Here is a 17,800-nt window from a genome sequence, read left to right as displayed (position 1 = left end):
CTGGAAAAGCATAGGGATGTTGGGAATTCTTTTCTTCCATTTGCTACAAACTGTCGAGAGCAACCTCTCTGGCATGGTCTAGAGCCTGAGTCAGGGCAAACTTCCTCCGACACTAGGTGGGACAAGTTTTTCCATGTTCCAGGGCATTCTCTCCTCCCACCCCAACAGCACCCTCTCTGTCCCCAAAACACCTCCCAGCCCACAATTAGTGGTTTGAGCTACGATCCATAAGTGCTATTCCACTGTCCTGATTTACTCCACCACCAAGTTCCAGATACATCCAAGAACTATGACATTTGAGCTCATAAACCCTTGAGCAGGGGTCAGCAAACTACAGTCTTTGGGGCAAATCTGGCCCATTGCCTGTTTTTGTAAATAAAGCTTAATTGGCACTCAACCACACTCCTTCATTCACATATCATCCATGGCTGCTTTCCAGCTAGACACAGAGACCCGAATAGTTGTGGCAGAAGCTACCTGGTCTGCAAAGCTGGAAAGATTGGTTATCTGACCTTTCCCAGAAAAGTTTGCTGACCTCTGTCCTAAAATGTATAGAGGGAAAAAGTTAGGAAAGTATCTTTGCCCAAAACACCTTAGACACAAAGAAGCTTTGAGAAGTTCTGAATAAAAAGAAAATTCCGCCCCCCCTCAGAACCTCTCCAGGAGACAAAGGAGAGCGTAGGAGTGATCCCCATTATAAAAGCCGCTTTCTAGGGAAATAAAGAGAAGTATGTGAGGGCTGCTTGGCTTCCGAATCGCCCTGGCTAACCCAGTCCCTACAAAGCACACGAGGCAAATTTAGAGGTAGATAAATGAGATGAGACCCCCTGAAGAAACTAAGCACCAACACGTGTGAGAAGCTTTCTTTATTATGTGTGAAGTTCGATCGATAGACTCAAGCTTCCTTTTTCAGTCTTTTGCTCTATGCTTTTCTTTGTCTGTTGGCACCGCTTTTTTTTTTCCTTCTCCCAGTTTTATGGAGATGTTTTTGCCATCCAGCAACGTGTAAGTTTCCGACGGACAGTGTTAATGATTCGACTGATTGTATTATGAAAGGACGGCCACAGTAAGTTTAGTTAATATCCATCATCTCCTATAGATACAATAAAAAGAGAGAGAGAGAGAAAGGAAAAGATGGGTTTTTTCCTTGTAATGAGAACTCTCAAGAGATTTCAAATACATGTGCAGTGGCGTCCACTGTGGTCCTTGTGTTGTACATTACATCCCTAGTCCTTGTCTATCTTGTAACTGGAAGTTGGTGCCCTTTGAACCCCTCTGCCTCAATTATTACTGCTTTCAAAGGCATCCTAGGGTTTGGAGGGCTCTCCCCTCCTCCTCATGTATCTCCTTCATGCATTCCCCCCCACACCCAACCTTCCAATTTAGTTTTCCAAATGAGCTCGACGATCAATCATTTTGTAGAGTTTCAAAAAAAAAAAAAAAAAAGGAAGAAAAGAAATTTTCTAAAGAGAAATGGGCGATGGGGAAAAAAAGAACTCCAGGAGGAATTCGATTTTGCAACCCATATTGCAGGCAGTGAAAAGCACAACGCAGCTTCCAAGTGGCATGGGGGACGGGATGATGATCTCTGAGCTTCTCCCAGGCCCGACTGGCCCAGGGACCTTGCTCTTCCTTCCAAAAGGGCTCCTTGGGCTGCCGGCTGACCTCTACCAGCTTCCTGCTTTGCTCTTGAACCAGGCATCTCCCCTCTGTCCCCCAATGGTCACGGCATCCTTCTCCTTCAGTGGCTCCGAGTGGGGGGTCTTCCCGTGGAGATCAGAGCTGTGCTGCGGCCCTTGGAGAGGCGTCTCTCTGGTAAATAAGTCATTAGGCAGCATGAGTAGCAGAGGACAGCTCCCCAGGTACTTCCTTTAGAGGTTCTGGCTCTCCTGGGTCCCCTGCATCTCCAGCGTCTCCAGAGAGTTGCTCCTGATGGCTTCTGACCTTTTTCTTTCAAGCTCTTCTCTTCTTGCTCCAGTCCCTCAGGCGGGAGCACTTTCCACCTTGTCTCCCTCCTAAGATCTGTGGTTTGTTGTCGGCAGGCTTCTCCAACTTCCCTCACTGCTCCAAGACTGACGCTCTGGGAAAGGCCTCCAGAGAGTGGCCTCGTGTTCAACCTCCCATCATCACAGGCTCCGTGCATCCAGGTTTCCCAGTGCACACCCCTAGAATATTCTGCTACAAGCCAGTGAAGAGGGGAAGGGTGATTACTTCCATTTTATGATGAAACTCAAGATGTCAGGCTCGGGGTCCTAGACCTCCTCTAGCCTAATTCTCTAGCATTCCGGTTTGTATCTTCTTTTGGGGCAGAGAGACGGCCTCCTAGGTTCTTAGCATTAAGACTAGAGTCTAAAAAAAAAAAAAAGGACCAAAGTCTTAGGACCTTATCACCCCCAGCCCCTGCAAAATCTTGCCCACGGGGATGACCTTCTGTTTTGTTCCAGTTTTAGTATATGTGCTGCCAAAGTGAACACAGGGATGGCTTTATGTTTCACCACTGCCCCTTCTTCAAGCCCCTCCCTCACCCCAGCTTTCCTGCTCTAGCTCTTTGGAACCACTTCCTGCCACAGGACCTTTGCATGTGCTGTCCCCTCTGTCTAAAAAGCACTCTGACCAGTGCATCTTTTCTCATGTCTTATTCTTCAGCTCAGTCCTTAACTCTAAATAAAAGCAGGGTCCACCCTGTATCTTTGAGACCCACCTGCCCCCGGGGACCACATCATAGCATGAGATTTGAGCTGGGCCAATGGAGGCCTTAGCTCTTGCCATGGCTTTATTTCTGGGACAAGCCAGTGCCTACATATGAGAATCTGTAGCTTTTCTCTCCCTCTGCCTGTCTCTTATTACGGACCCTTGGGGTTGCATTTAGGGTTCCAATAATACAAGATAATCTCTCCAGCTCAAAATCCTTCACTTAATCACATCTGCAAAGACCTTGGTGCTAGTCATGGTTCTTCAGAGAAAACTGAGAGGATATATATAGAGAGAGACATAGGAGGAGATTTGTGACAGGAATTGGCTCACACCGTTAATGGAGACCAAGAAGTTCCACCATCTTCAGTCTATAAGCGGGAGAACCCAAAAAGCAGGTGGTGTCATTTAGTTGTAGGGCCTGATAATCGGGGGGGCTGGTGATGCAAGTCCTGATCTGAGTCCCAAAGCCTGAGAACCGGAGTGCTGATGGCCAAGCGCGGGTGACCACGTATGTCTCAGCTCAAGCAGAGAGAGGGAATTCAGCGTTCCTCACTTTCATTTTGGTTTGGTTTGGTTTGGGTTTGGTTTTTTGGGTCCTCTTGGGGCCCCTGGTGGATTGGATAGTGTCCCCTGCCTCAGGGAGGGCCGTCTGCCTCACTCCAGAGACACTGCCGTAGGCACATTCAGAAAGCATACTTGACCAGTGACCTGGGCCTCCCTCATCCCGGGGAAACTGACACCTAAAAATAACCATCAAAACCCTTTTCCATATAAGGTGTTCACAGGGGCCAGGGATTAGGGTTGGTTATCTTTGGGGCCCATCATTCGGCTTCCATGGAGGGTTTTCCCAGCAAAAGATTCCTTGATGCTTAGGCATGATCAGATTCAAAATGCACCTGTCCGATGTCCCTTGCTCTCAGGGACTTTCACATGCAGGTGCTCTGAGGCTCTAGTCTGGACTTCTTAATGTACCCATCAGCGTGGCATGTCGGGGGCTCAGGGCCTCTCGCTGAGGGTCATAGAGCTAAGCACCCAAGCCAAGATTTGAACCTGTGCCCTCTCTCTGCCAGGCCCTCTTAGGTGACCAGTATGGCCCCTGTCCAGTCCCCACACTGATCGAGGAGAAGGAGTGGGAAGCTCTGAGAGCCCAGCTGACCTCCAGGCCACGGGACTTGGAGCTGGTGGCTCGACGCTTCCGAAGGGATGAGAACTCAGTGCCACCCACCTACCTACTGCAGGCGCTAGGCACCACGGAGGCCCACGGGCCCGAAGAGGCCACACTGACCTCTGTGCTGCGCTCCGGAGCCCAGGAGGCTCGGAGGCTGGGCCTCATCACCCAGGAGCAGTGGGTCCACTACCACTGGTCAGGTGAGGCTGCCGGGACCCCCCTCAGGGTCCACAGGAAGCGCCAAGCATTCAAATACCCACATCGCATACTGTCCAAATGCCATAGCCTGCCCTTCTGTAAATGCTAGCCCAGCCCAGCTCCTGTGTCCCTGGTTCTGCATGAGGGTATTGTCTTGATCCCAGAGTTCACCCATGTCCCGGTTAATTGTCTGTCTCTTAGGACCCTCCTTTTCTCTCCCCCTCCAGCTCCCTCTCCTCTTCTCCCTGGGAGACTCCTGGCCCTGGGGGAAGGCTTCTAAGATGACCACTATCCTGGTTTGTCCGGGACTTTTAGGACTAAACCCAGATAGTCCAGGAAAAACTGGAACAGGGGTCACCTTATGTTCAGCCTGGGAACCAGCCTCTGCTGGGGACATTGAGTCCTCCAGCCTCCCTGCCCCTGCCTCAGAGGTGGAAACTGAGGCACAAGAAGGGGTCTCCTTCACCTGAGGTGGGGAATGGGGATTTGACCAGAGTCCATCACCCAGCTCCCATCTGGCCTCTTACCTCCCACCTCTAGCCTCAACCTCTGGTTCTTCCATCCCCCACACTGGCTACCAGAAAGATTTTTCTAAAAATGCAGTGTTTCCAGGGTGCCTGGATGGCTCAGCCGGTTAAGTGTCCGACTCTTGGTTTCAGCTGGGGTCATGATCACGAGGTATTGAGATGAAGCCCTGTGTCGGGCTATGTGCTGAGCGTGGAGCCTGCTATTCTCCCTCTGTCCCTCCTCCAGCTCATGCTCTCTCTCTCTAAAATCAATCTTTAAAAAAAAAAAATGGCAATGTTGTCAAGCCATTTCCCCACTGCTTCCTGCCAGCAAGAAACAGATCATGATCATTCACAAGTTTGGTAGTATCAGATATGCCCATTTATAGCACCAAAACTATAGCATATGAATTTCTCTTACCAAAAATATTAAAAACATGAACTCATTTGGTCCACATATTAAATATATGGATTTATATTATGAACATACTAAACACATTGATGTGTTTCAAGATATGGAATGTAGTAATTTATGCCAATAGGATTTTAATTGTACTAAAATATGTTAATTATCTATTATATATATTAATTCTAGTAATGACATATCAATTTTTAAAAATCAGCTTTTTATTTGGGGCTAATTTTAGATTTGCACAAAGTACAGAGTCTCTGTATGTTCTTCACACAGAGAAATTAACATCCTATGTGACCACAGTGCATTTGCCGGAAGTAAGAAATTAACATCAGCCATGACGAGTAACTAGACTCCAGCCTTTACTAAGAGTCCATGGGTTTTCCCGTTAATGTTTTTCTGCCCCAGGATCCCGTCCAGGTTCTCACATGAGCTTAGTTGTCATATCTTGGGCTCCACTGGACTGTGACAGTGTCTCAGCCTTTCCCTGTTTTTCGTGACTTTGATCATTTTGAGGAGTGCTGGCCACATCCTTTGCAGAATGTCCCTCAGTCTGGGCTTGTCTGGTGTTTTCTCCCCTCATGCTTGGAGGGGGCTGTAAGTTTCCTGGAGGAAGACCATGGAGGTGAAGTTCCTTCTGTATCCCATCACATCAGGGTTACCTGCTGCCCACCTGACATCCCAGGAGAGGCTAACCCAGTACTTGGTTTAAGACGACGAGTGACATATCAATTTTGAATACAGGGTTTATCTGACTAAAATGTTAATGGCTCCCATTTATTTTTTTTTTTAAGATTTTTATTTATTTATTTGACAGAGATCACAAGCAGGCAGAGAGGCAGGCAGAGAGAGAGGAGGAAGCAGGCTCCCTGCTGAGCAGAGAGCCCGATGCGGGGCTCGATCCCAGGACCCCGAGATCATGACCCGAGCCGAAGGCAGCGGCCTAACCCACTGAGCCACCCAGGCGCCCCTTGGCTCCCATTTATTAAGTGCTTGCCACGTTGCTATGCCTTGCTCTGTGACTTGTGCTAATTGCTTTCATGGCGATACCTGCCATTGGGACTGTAGCCAGCGTCTGGGGTCTGTGCTTTGGGATGGACCTGGACTTGCCGGTCAGCCTTGCCCTTTCCTGGCTGTACTGACTTCTGGCAGGTTCAGAGCCTCAGTTTCCTCATGTGTAAAATGGAACCAGTCCGAGGTAGTACATCACGGAGTTGCTGTGGGGATCTTGTCCTGTGACCTAGTCCCAGCCATGATCTCATACGATCAGACTTAGCCCATTAAGAATTCCTACCTGAGCAGCGCCTGGGTGGCACAGTCAGTTAAGCGTCCAACTCGTGATTACAGCTCAGGTCATGATCTCAAAGTCTTGAAATCGAGCCCTGTGCAGGCTCTGCACTCAACACAGAGACTGCTTGAGATTCTCTCTCTCTCCCTCTCTCCCTCTCTCTCCCTCTGCCCCTCTCCTGTGCTCTCTCCCTCTCTTTCTCTCAAAATAAACAGATTTAAACAAAAAGAATTCCCACTTGAAGGAACAAACAGAAACTCGTAAAAGTAGCAGAAAGCACAAAGCCATGCTAGCAACAGTGTCTTCAGAGCATATCTCCAGGCCCGTTTTTCAATTTTCTTCTTTTCAGCCTTTTTATTTGGAAATAGAGAGTCACAGGAAGTTGCGAGGGAAAAAAAAAAAAAAAGAAAAGGTAGAAAGTAATTCCATGTATCGTTCACCCGGTTTCTCCCAAAGGTAGCATCTTGCAAAACTAAAGTACAATAGTATAACCAAAAAGTGGATATTGTGACAACCAAAGCATCACTTTTTTTTAAAAGATCTTATTAATTTATTCATAAGAGGGAGAGAAAGAGAGGCAGAGGGAGAAGCAGGTTCTCCAAGGAGCAGGGAGCCGGATGCGGGACTCGACCCCAGGACCCTGGGATTATGACCTGAGCCAAAGGCAGACACTTAACGGACTGAGCCACCAAGGCGCCCCAGACAAAGCATCACTTTTACAAACATGCATTTGCATGTGTGCATGCGCACATGTGTATGTCATACTAAGAAATTTTCACACCTGTGTAGCTTCGGATAACTGCCACAGTTCATACGTGGGACTATTTCCTCACTGCAAAGACACCCCCCCCCACTACCCTTTTAGGGTCACACCCAGCCCTCCCCTCAGTCTCCAGCTCCTGGCAACCAGTCATCTGTCTCCATCCCTATAATTTATTATTTCATGATGTTATAGAATGGGATCACACAGTCTGCAACTTTTGGGGATTGGCTTTGTTCCTTCCGCATATCGAGCTCAGCTTTCCACAAGCACTGCTTCATAGAAGATCCTGTCAGCTGTCTCATCAAGGTTAAACTAGGACAGGGACCCTGGGTGTCTCAGTCAGCTGGGCATCTGCCTTCGGGTCAGGTCATGATCCCGGGGTTATGGGATCAAGTCCCAGGACCAGGCTCTTTGCTCAGCAGAGACCTTGCTTCTCCCTCTACCTGCTGCTCCCTTTGCTTATGCTCTCTCTCTCTCTCTGACAAATAAATAAAATCTTAAAAACAAAACAAAACAAAAAAAGGTTAAACTAGGATACCCAAGTTACGGGAGAGGAAACTGGCTCAGAGAGATGCAGTGATTTGACCAAGGTCACATAGATCTGTGACCTTGGTCACAGGGGCGGAGTAGATGGTCTTGCATTGATTAATGCCGAGCTGTGTTCCAGAAGGATCCCAAGTCAGGACAGTTAGTTGCCTTTATCCCTGACTTCCATCCAAGGGCCTGAGAGGGGTGTGGTGTCACTCCAAGGAAGGCTTTTCAGGGGCCCTTATCTCTGGCTCTGAGACCAAATCCTATCTCCAAGGGAGCCTGACTCACTCAGCTCCAGAGACCTGGGAGCCTCTGCTGAGCCCAGGGCCGCTTAAAAAATAACTCCTCAGGTCTGGCTGCTATTTCAAAACAGTGGTCTCCAAGGAGAAATCAGTGTCTGCTCTTGGCTCTGGAAAATACGGGTCCTCAGGGCAGCCGCTTCATGCTCTGGGACAGGGGTCAGCCCCACCAGGGCCCAAAGGCAAAATTCGGCCCACTGCTTGTTTTCATAAATAAAGTTTTATTGGAAACACTCCACATATTAGTTTGCATGTTGTCTATGGCTGTTTCCACGCTACAGCAGCAGAGTTAAAAAGCTGTAACGGAGACCATTCGACCTGGGACACCTAAAATATTCACTATCTGACCTTTTGCAGAAAAGTGTGCTGATCTTTGCTCTCAGCCTCTAGGCTCATTAAAAACTTTCTCCCTGGGAGTGCCTGGGTGGCTCAATGGGTTAAAGCCTTTGCCTTCAGCTCAGGTCATGATCCCAGAGTCCTGGGATGGAGCCCCGTGTCAGGCTCTCTGCTCAGTGGCGAGTCTGCTTCCTCCCCTCCCCTGCCCTCTGCCTGCCTCTCTCCCGACTTGTGATCTCTGTCAAATAAATAAATAAAATCTTAAAAAAAAAAAAACTTTCTCCCTGGCCCCCATGCCTTCGAAGCAACTTTCTGTGACCTCAAATGCCCTGCTTGCCCTACTTTGCCCAGGACAGGCAGATACTCTCTTCTGCTGTCTGTCCATTTATTCACTAAGACCAGAACAACCACTCCACAAAGGCAACAAGGACCTTTGGGCATTTTTCTCACTGCTAGATGCCCCAGTATGGAGAGCAGAGACTGGTATAAGTGGGAGCTCAGTAAATGTTTGTTGAAGGAATGTGTGATGACAGAGGCACCCAAAACCGACAACACTGGATTTTTTTTTAATTGAAGTGAAATTCACATGACATGAAATTAACCATTTTAAAATAAATGCTTCGGTGGCATTTCATGCATTCACGATGTTGTACAATCACCACCTCTATCTAGTTCCAGAACATTTCCATCACCCCCAGAGAATTTCTGTATTCATTAACGGCCACTCTCCCTCCCTTTCCCCCAGCCGCCCGCAACTACCAGTCTGCATTCTGTCTCTATGGCTTTGCCTGTTCTAAATGTTTCGTGTACATGAAACCAGACCGTGTGGGGCCTCCTATGTCTGGCATCTTTCATTCAGCATGATGTGTGCTGTAGCATGAATCAAGGCTACTTTCCTTTTTATGGCTGAGTACTAGTCACTCGTAGGGATAGATCACATTGTGTTTATCCGCTCATCATTTGAGGGACCGTTGGGTTGTTTCCACCTCTGGGCTACCGTGGATTGTACTGCTGTGAATTTGGGTCCACACATAACTGTTTGCCTATGTTTTCAGCTCTTTGGGGTCCATACCTAGAGCGGAATTCCTATGGAAACTCCGTATTTAACTTTTTGAATTTGACGGTATGTTTTATGATGGGGCTTCTTCTCACATACAACCTCTGTGCTGCCTATACCAAGGTTTCTTTGATTACTAATAGCTAAATCAGGGCTATTCTTGGCCCAGCCTCTGGACCAGAAGCCTCAGCATCACCCGGGAGCTTTTTGGAAATGCAAACTCATGGCCCCCACCCACACCTGCTGAATCAGAACTCCTAGAGGCAGAGCCCAGCCGTATGGGTTTTTTGAGCACCCCCCCACCCCAGGAGACTCTGGCAAACTATAATCCTCTGGCAAAATCCGGCCCACTGCATGTTTTTGTTAATAAAGTTTTATTGGAACACACTTGAGTGCATTCGTTTGCATATCATCTGTGATTATGCCAAGGTGACACCAGAACACATTAAGTGGGAGAACCAAGGTCCCTACCTCCCAAATATGTCTTTCAAGTGTCTCCATTCTGGCCGCTGAGCACACAGTGATGACAACGCTCTCTTCCCATCCCCCCCCCCTTTTACAGTCATCGAATGGGAGATAGACCAGGGCCTGCTGAGCTTGACAGACGGAGACCAGGGGGCGACTGTCTTCCTGAGAGAGATCCAAGACCTCAACAAGCACATCCTGGACGACTGCGCCCTCAAGATGGTGGACCGGCTCGCAGATGGCTGCCTGGACACGGATGCCCAGAACCTTCTCGGTGGCCTCAAGGGACGCATTTCTGACACCCAACCTGGAGTCCTCAAGACCCACCACCTGCCATGGAGCCGAGACCTGGTGAACCCCAAAAACAAGGCTCATGCTCGGTACCTGAAGGAGCTGGGGGAGCAGTTTGTGGCCAGGGCGAATCACCAGGTCCTCGAGCACCTCCGGGAGCTGGAGGCCGGCCGGCAGGAGCTGGTGTGGCTCTACCAGGAGATCCGCCACCACATGGCGCTGAGCGCCGAGGCCACCCGGACCTTTTGCGGACGCCAGGAGCTCCTGTCCCAGCTAGGGCAGCGGCTCCGGCAGAGCGACGGCCATCCCCACTCACCCCTGGTGCTTTTTGGACCCCCAGGCATCGGAAAGACAGCTCTGATGTGCAAGCTGGCAGAGCAAACTTCAGGACTGCTTGGCCGCAAGACGGTGACCGTCCTGCGGCTTCTGGGGATGTCACAGATGAGCTCCGATGCCCGGGGCCTGCTCCCGAGCCTCTGTTTCCAGCTCTGCCTGGCCTACGGGCTGCCCCTGCCCCCGGCCCAGGTCCTGGAGGCCCATGCCAGGGTGGTCCAGCTTTTCCACACCCTCCTCCACACTGTCTCCTGCCGAAACTTTGAGTCCCTTGTGATCCTGCTGGACTCCGTGGATGACGTGGATTCCATCTGCCGGGCCCGGAGGGTCCCCTGGCTGCCCCCCACATGCCCGCCAAGGGTTCACCTCATCCTCTCAGCCTGCTCGGGGCAGCAGGGGGTTCTAGACACCCTGCGACGGACGCTGACAGACCCAGAGGCCTTCTGGGAGGTGAAACCCCTCTCTGGAAACCAAGGGCAAGAGATGATCCAGACCCTGCTGGCAGCCTCGAGAAGGACGCTGAGCCTGGAGCAGAGGGAGCTGGTCTGGGCCAGCCTCCCAGAGTGTGGCCACCCAGGGCGGCTGAGGCTGGCCTTCGAGGAGGCCCGAAAATGGGCCTCCTTCACCATCCCTGCCCCCCTGGGCTCCACGGCGGAGGAAGCTATGCACCAGCTGTGCACCCGCCTGGAGCAGACACACGGGCAGCTCCTGGTGGCCCACGTGCTGGGCTACCTCGCTTCTTCCCGGTAAGTCTCTGTGGTCTACACCCTCTTTATAACTGGGACAGAATGTGTGCATTTGCCCCTCAGGGCCCCGGATAGAAACGTCCTCTCTCATAGTCCTGGAGGCCAGAGTCTGAAGTCACGGTGTCGGCGGGGCCACGCTCCCTCTGAAGGCACCAGAGGGGACGCTGGTCTAGGCTTTTCTCTTCGTTTCTGGCGTTGCCACCAACCCTTGCTCAGGAGACATACCCCTCCGGCCACTGCCTCTGCCCGTCTTGTGGCCTCCTCCCTGCGGGCCTTCCTGTCCCCATTTTCCTCTTGTAAGGACACTACTCCCCGGCTCAGGGCCCGCGGTGCTCCAGTAGGAACTCCACATGCGCTGACTGCCCCTCTCAAGAAGGTTCTCAGATAAGATCACCTTCACCCGGACTGGGGGCAGTTTGTAGCCTCTCCGTCGGGGTTGGTCTGATGTTTCCTCGTGATCACATTTGGGTTGAACCTGAGTGACGCTCAGCCCTTCTCAGGCACGGATTTTTTTTTCCCCCTGTCGTAAATCTGCAAGCTCCGCTCTGTATTTAATACGCCATACTATGAGGAGAGCTCAGAAAAACCTTTTAAAGCCAAATCCTCTGAAGGATTGTCCACCAGCGCACATCTACACTTCATCCCAACCTCGTCGCGTGGGAATCAGCAAAAAAGCAAATAGGAAAATCCAACTTCAGTGTGTTTCCAGAGCTTGAAGGACTGAATACTTAGACCTGCTGCTCAGCCCAGAGAAAGTCTCAGGGTGGCGCACTGTGACGTCATGATGGTCGGGAGCTGCTGCTCAGAGATGGTGGGGAGGGACGGAGATGAGTGAGAAATAAGGAGCAGGAGAGAGGAGTGGGTCCATCACACACCCAGCAGCCAGACTCTGGACCCCCAGGAGGGTGGGATGGAGGCCAATTAACAGACACACCGCTGCAGAACCAGCACTCAAGCCCATCATCAGAAATGCTGGGCTAGCTGGTTTTGCCTCGTTCCGGTTTCATGGGTAGGTTTTTCTTCCAGACCTTTGTCCTTTGCCCTGTATCAGTCAAGATGGTGATGATCTGACCAAGGAGAGTGGCTTTTTGTTTGTTTTTGTTTGTCAGGCACAGACATGCTAAGTGTGTAAGAAGTAAGGGCTTTGTGTCAAGGCCATGGGAAGAGCTCAGGGAATCCAGGACCACCCACCCAATGGCTAACTCCAGGGGGACGTACCCCAGATCTCACGCCATACCCTAGATTTTGTGACTGGTGCCCCCAGAGGGGAGGCTGGGCCTGAGTTCTGTAAGATTACAAAGACGGACTGTGGACTGTTCCAGGGGGAAGGGGTGGACCTTCAGGCCAACCCTGATGCAATCCACATGGAGGAGGTGGGTTGTCATGGGAACCAGAAAGCCATGAGAATCAGGACAGTTTCTCATCCTCTGGCCCTCTGGGTCCTCTCTGCCCATTGGCTTCGGTTCTGGACTCTTCCTTTGTTCTACTTGCCTCAAGCTTCAACTGGCATCATTAACTCCCATTTCAGAGACCTGGCACCATCCTACTGGCTCCTTCTTGAGTCCTGATTCCAAAATCAGAGAGACACAAATAATCGACCTCCTCGGTCCCACGTCTGGTCCAATGAGTAAAGCCGAGGGCCTTGCAGGGTGTCGGACCAGCCATCCCAGGGACTGGCGTGGCAGGTGGTTTAGGGAGGGACCATGCAGGGGTGGTGAGGTACCTCAGGTTCCAGGAAAGACATCATGCTTCCCCACGCAGTCTGTGCACTGGGATGGTGCTCCAGCTCTCGGGGCAGGTCTGAGTCCTTCTAGGCCAGTGGTTCTTGCCTGGGGAGGGTCTGCGCCCAGGGGTTGCTTGGCCAGGTCCGGGGACATTTTCAGTTGTTGCAGCTTGGGGGTGATGCTGCTGGCATCTAGTGAGCGGAGACCAGGGATGCTACTAAAAGCCCTACAATGCACAGAACGATCCCCACTGCCAAGGGTGATCCGACCCCAAATGTCAGCGGTACAGGAGGCTGAGGGGAGGAGTGCACCTTGCGCTGTCCCCTGCTTCTCTATCCAGCACCTGGCAACCATTAACCTACTTTGTGGCTTTTTGGATCCTGCTCTAAACGTTTCAAGTTTATCATACACTGTGCGGTATCTAATGACGGATCTCTTTCACTTAGCTACTGTTTGCCAGGCTGATCTGTGTTGCACTGTGTCCCAACTTTGTTTCTTTCTGCGGCCAAAGAACATTCCATTGTATGGATACACCCCTGCCTTAGTCCATTTGAGCTGCTGTAACAAAAGCACCATAGAGTGGGGCGGGGGGGGAGGCTTATACACAATTTATCTCTCTGGAAGGCTAGGGAGTCCAAGGTCAAGGTGCCGGCAAATAGAGTGTCTGGTGAGAGCTCGCTCCCTTGTTCATAAATGGGCATCTTTGCTGTGTCCTCACATGACAGAAGGGATAAGGATGCTCCCCGGGGTACTAAGCCCACCCATGAAGTTCCACTTTGATGACCTAACCACCTCCCAGAGGCCCCACCTCCTGACACCATCACCTTAGGGATCAGGACTTCAGCCTGTGGATTTGGGGGAGACACATACTCAGTCCATAGCAGAGCGTTTGGTTTATCCGCGCATCTGTTCATGGACGTTTGGACTGTTGCCACCTTTTGGCTATTGTGAATTATGTTGCTCTGAACATATGTGTACAAGCTGTGGTTTGAACACCTGTCTGGAGTGAGATTTTAAAACCATAAATCTGACTCGGTTCCTGACCTGATTAAGCCTTCCAGTGACTTCCATCGCTCTGAGAAAAGTATCCAGCCTCCTTACCAAGCCCGACTGGACCTAGCTGCCTTCAACCCCGTGCTTGGAACTCCCTGGCCCCAGATCTCATGCTGGTCCCTTCGCTCCCACCCAGTCCCAGCGGCGGTGACACCTTCTTGGAGGGACTCACATCTTCCAAGAACCGTCTCTCTCCAGCTCCCTCCCCCCAACCTTGTAGCTCTTTTCCGTGGGACGCGGTTTATCTTCTTCCTCATCATTGGTGTCACCTGGCTTCTTCGTGCTCTTCTTCTGTTATTTCCTACTTGGCTCTGTGGATGAGAAAATAAGCTTCACGGGGGGTCTAGCTCTCTGTCCCTCAGGAGTCAGCACGGTGACTTGCACGGAGACGCCACTCCATGAATAATGTCTAAACAAACCTGCCAAAGGTCTGATGAAACATTGACCTCCCGAGACCCGGCATCTGCTTCTCTGAGAATGAATGGACTGGCCTGGCTCCTCCCCAGAGGGCCCTGTACAGAGCCCCGATGCCGGGGAATTATGGGACTTCAGCTTCCTGGGCTTCCTTCCGCAAGCCTGCCAGAGTGTTCCATCTGCAGCCGGTGGGACGGACAAGTCACTGAACCTGAGCGGAAAAGAAGGGGACCCAAACTTGATTTGTGCTGAGGGTGTGTCGAAGAGCAGGAAAGAATTCTATCCTGAAGGAGGGGTTTCTGAGGAGGCACAGGACCACACAGGGGTGCTGGCAGGTGGCTCCCAGGATTTCCAGTTTGGAGAAAACCTTGATATTATAGCTGGGATCGTCCAAGATGACTGATGTCACAGAAGAGCCCCCGGGGGGCACCCACCGCGTTATACACTAGAAAGCAGTGAGAGCAGATGTTCTAAATGTAGGTGGCGGGTCTTCCGGTCAAAATGATTCCCGTCCACGTCAGAGTTGAACACCATACGCAGGTTGCCCACACAAGCCAGCCTCCCTCCCTCCCCTGCTCCGAAGGGCGCTCTGATTGCGGTCCATCTGGATGAAAGGTGCAGGCAAATCCAACGTTTCCAGTCTGATGCTCTTAGGTTTTAGGAAGTCCCTTGCGATCCAGCACAGAAACGTCATCGCCCCTCCCCTTTAGGGCTGCTTCCCTTCTCTCGCTCTGTCCTTTCTGGGGCCTGGAAACACGGGTGAGGCTGGGGTGGGCACAGTTGGCATCTGCATTATTTTTCTAAGTTACTTCCTGTCTCCCTCCCTGAGCTGACTGACTCAGGTGAGGCTGGGGAGAAGCTGATTCACCCCTCTGCAGGTGTGTGCATGGAAGGAAAGAGCAGGAAGGGCGTACTCGATGGGCATGGCTGTAACTGGGTCTGAATGCCGACCCTCAGGGCGGACCCTTTGGTGACAGGCAGGATGCTGTGCAGCTGGCCACATCTCCCCGTCCCTGGGTGTCTGCGCCCTCCGACCTCAGGAGACGCAGTGTGTCCCAGTGCCCATCCCTCCTCCCCACAGGCATGGGCTCTCAGAGGCAGAGCTGAAGGATGTCCTGTCCCTGGATGACGAGGTCCTGCAGGCGGTGTACCAGGACTGGACCCCGCCCAGCAAGGAGCTGTTGCGTTTCCCACCCTTGATGTGGGTGAGGCTCCGCCGGGACTTGGGTCACTGCTTGGCCCGACGGCCCGTGGATGGCTTCACGCTCCTGGCCATTGCCCACAGGTGGGTCCGACATGGTGGAAGGGCCCTCTAGGCTTCTGGGAGTGAGGGCTCACTCGTCGGGACTCCTCCTTTTTCCAGATCCTTCTTTTATCCCTGTTCATCATCAGTAGTCACTCCCCGTCCCCCCATCTCTCTGCCCACAGCCCCTGTCTGGCATCCATGAATCCGCTCTCTATCTTCGTGGATTTGCTTGTTTTAGACGTTTCATATAGATGGAACCACACAGCATGTGGTCATTAGCATCTGGCTGCTTTCCTTAGCATAAAGCTTCCAGGGTTCATCCCTGTTCTAGCGTGAACCAGGGCTTCGTTCCTTTCCACGGCTGAGTAATATCCCAGTGCACAGATGGGCCTCATTACGTTTGTTTATCTGTTGACGGACACTTGGGTCGTTCCTTGGGCTTGTGATCAGTGCTGCATGAACACGTGAGCACAAATTTTCATTTGAACACCTGTTTTGTTTTTTGTTTTTTAATTTTGGGGGGTCTACACCCAGGAGTAAAGTTGTTGGGTCTTATACTACCTTATTTTAAGTTTGACTTATTGAAGAACCTAAATGTTCCTTTTTAACCCAAATGTATTTAAAGGGAAGAAAGAAAGGCCAATTTATAGATGAATATTAGATAACAAGTAGGAAAGGTGGTCACCAGTGCCAGAGAACACCCGTCAGGGGGCTTAGGAGGGACCTCCATTTGGGAACAGCTTCCTGGAAGGCTGGTGCCCCACTCTGAGCTCACCCCGTCCCCCAGACCCATGAGCCCATGTCCCCTCTCTGCAGGCAGCTGGCTGAGGTGGTCCAAGAGCGCTACCTGTCCAGGCTGGAGAGAGCCAAGAGGCACGGAGTCTTGGCTGACTTCTTCTCAGGAGCCTGGAGCCTGGGCACCAAGAAACTCATCACTCTGCCACTGGTGGGGAAGCCCTTGAACCTGGACCGTAAGGTGAGGTGTCTGTCTGGGACCTCTGCTCTTTACCTGCAGGCCCCACCTTGCTGTGCCGGCAAGACCAAGGCTGCCTGGCAAGGATTACCTGGCTCTTTCCTTCTTTTCCACCCAGAATGCTCCTGACCTTCTTCCCTTTCCTTCCCCCAGAAAGCAGGATGTCCCCTCAGCATCTGCGCATAATGGGGTGGATGGGGAGCAGCTGATGAGGACTGTGCCCCCCACCCCCAGTATTCCAGAGTAGGGAAGAATCACAACATTCAGGAGCATACAGAACTTCCCTGAACTCCTGGCATCTCCCACCCCTGGACCTTTGCACATGCCATTCCCTTGCCCAGGAATACCATTGTTTTCCAACTTCGTTCCCCAGACAGACTCCCATTTAAACTCCGAGACCCAGCTCCGATGCCCCTCGGATTCCCTGAGTCCCAAGATCTTCCTTCTTCCCTGGCCCTGCCAGGGGTGGGCGTGAGTCATTTCTGTCTGGAATTGTGTCCCCATCCCCTCCAGTGTCCCCTGTGTGTGCCAGCTTGGCCTATGTCTCGGGAGTGCATGAGTGAGCTTGCACCACTGCGGCCTGGCTGCCAGCCCCCTCCTCCCCTGCAGGTAGCCCCTCAGCCCCTGTGGTTCTCAGACACGGTGGCAAATCTGCGGAAGCTGAAGGAGTTGCCCCATCACCTGGTCCACTCAGGCCGCATTGAAGAGCTGAAACAGGAGGTTCTGGGTAAGGCTCCTACCCATTGCAGACAATAGCAAGCGGGTCCCAGCCCTCCGCTGTGCTCCCCTTTCCAGAAGCCTGGGAAAGGGTAAAGGGAAAAAGTCAGAATCCTTGGTTCCTCCTAAGATAGTGGTTCTCTCCAGGGGTCATTCTGTGCCCCACTCCCAACAGCAGGGGACACTTGGCGATGTCTGGGGACATTTTGGTTGTCACAGCTGGAGAAGCAGGGGTGCTTTTTGGCATCTAGTGCTAGTTGATAGTACAGAGGTGAGAAATGTGGTCTTAGAATGAGACCCTGTCTGTCTATCATATCTATCATCATATCATATCTATATTTATATCTATCCATCTATCATTACCTATGTACCCATCCATCTGTCCCTCCATCTTTCCATTTCTCTGTCTAGCTATCCATCTGCCTCTCCCTGAGATTCTCAACTCAGGGTGATTCCGCACCCTGGGGACTCTTGGCAATGCTCCTGTTGTTGCTTATCATGCCTGAGTAGGCGCTACAGGCATTGGATGGGTGGAGGGCAGGGGTGCTGATAACGTCGGCAGTGCAGACCTGAGAATCCCCAGAGA

At 51.5% G+C, this 17,800-nt stretch overlaps 1 protein-coding gene across 2 annotated transcripts in view; it reads left to right on the top strand.

Moving 5' to 3' along the window:
- NWD1 (NACHT and WD repeat domain containing 1) overlaps positions 1–17,800 on the top strand; it is a 61,681-nt gene that overhangs the window by 9,444 nt on the left and 34,437 nt on the right. For both annotated transcript variants that reach the window (XM_047698685.1, XM_047698677.1), the window contains 5 exons: positions 3,765–4,062; positions 9,815–11,087; positions 15,360–15,563; positions 16,341–16,500; positions 17,107–17,224. In XM_047698685.1, coding sequence (XP_047554641.1) covers positions 3,765–4,062; positions 9,815–11,087; positions 15,360–15,563; positions 16,341–16,500; positions 17,107–17,224 — 2,053 coding nt within the window. The remainder of the gene's footprint in view (positions 1–3,764; positions 4,063–9,814; positions 11,088–15,359; positions 15,564–16,340; positions 16,501–17,106; positions 17,225–17,800) is intronic.

This window comes from Lutra lutra, chromosome 1, assembly GCF_902655055.1.
Source record: "Lutra lutra chromosome 1, mLutLut1.2, whole genome shotgun sequence".
NCBI lineage: Eukaryota > Metazoa > Chordata > Mammalia > Carnivora > Mustelidae > Lutra > Lutra lutra.
This window is presented reverse-complemented; position numbering and strand designations above follow the sequence as displayed.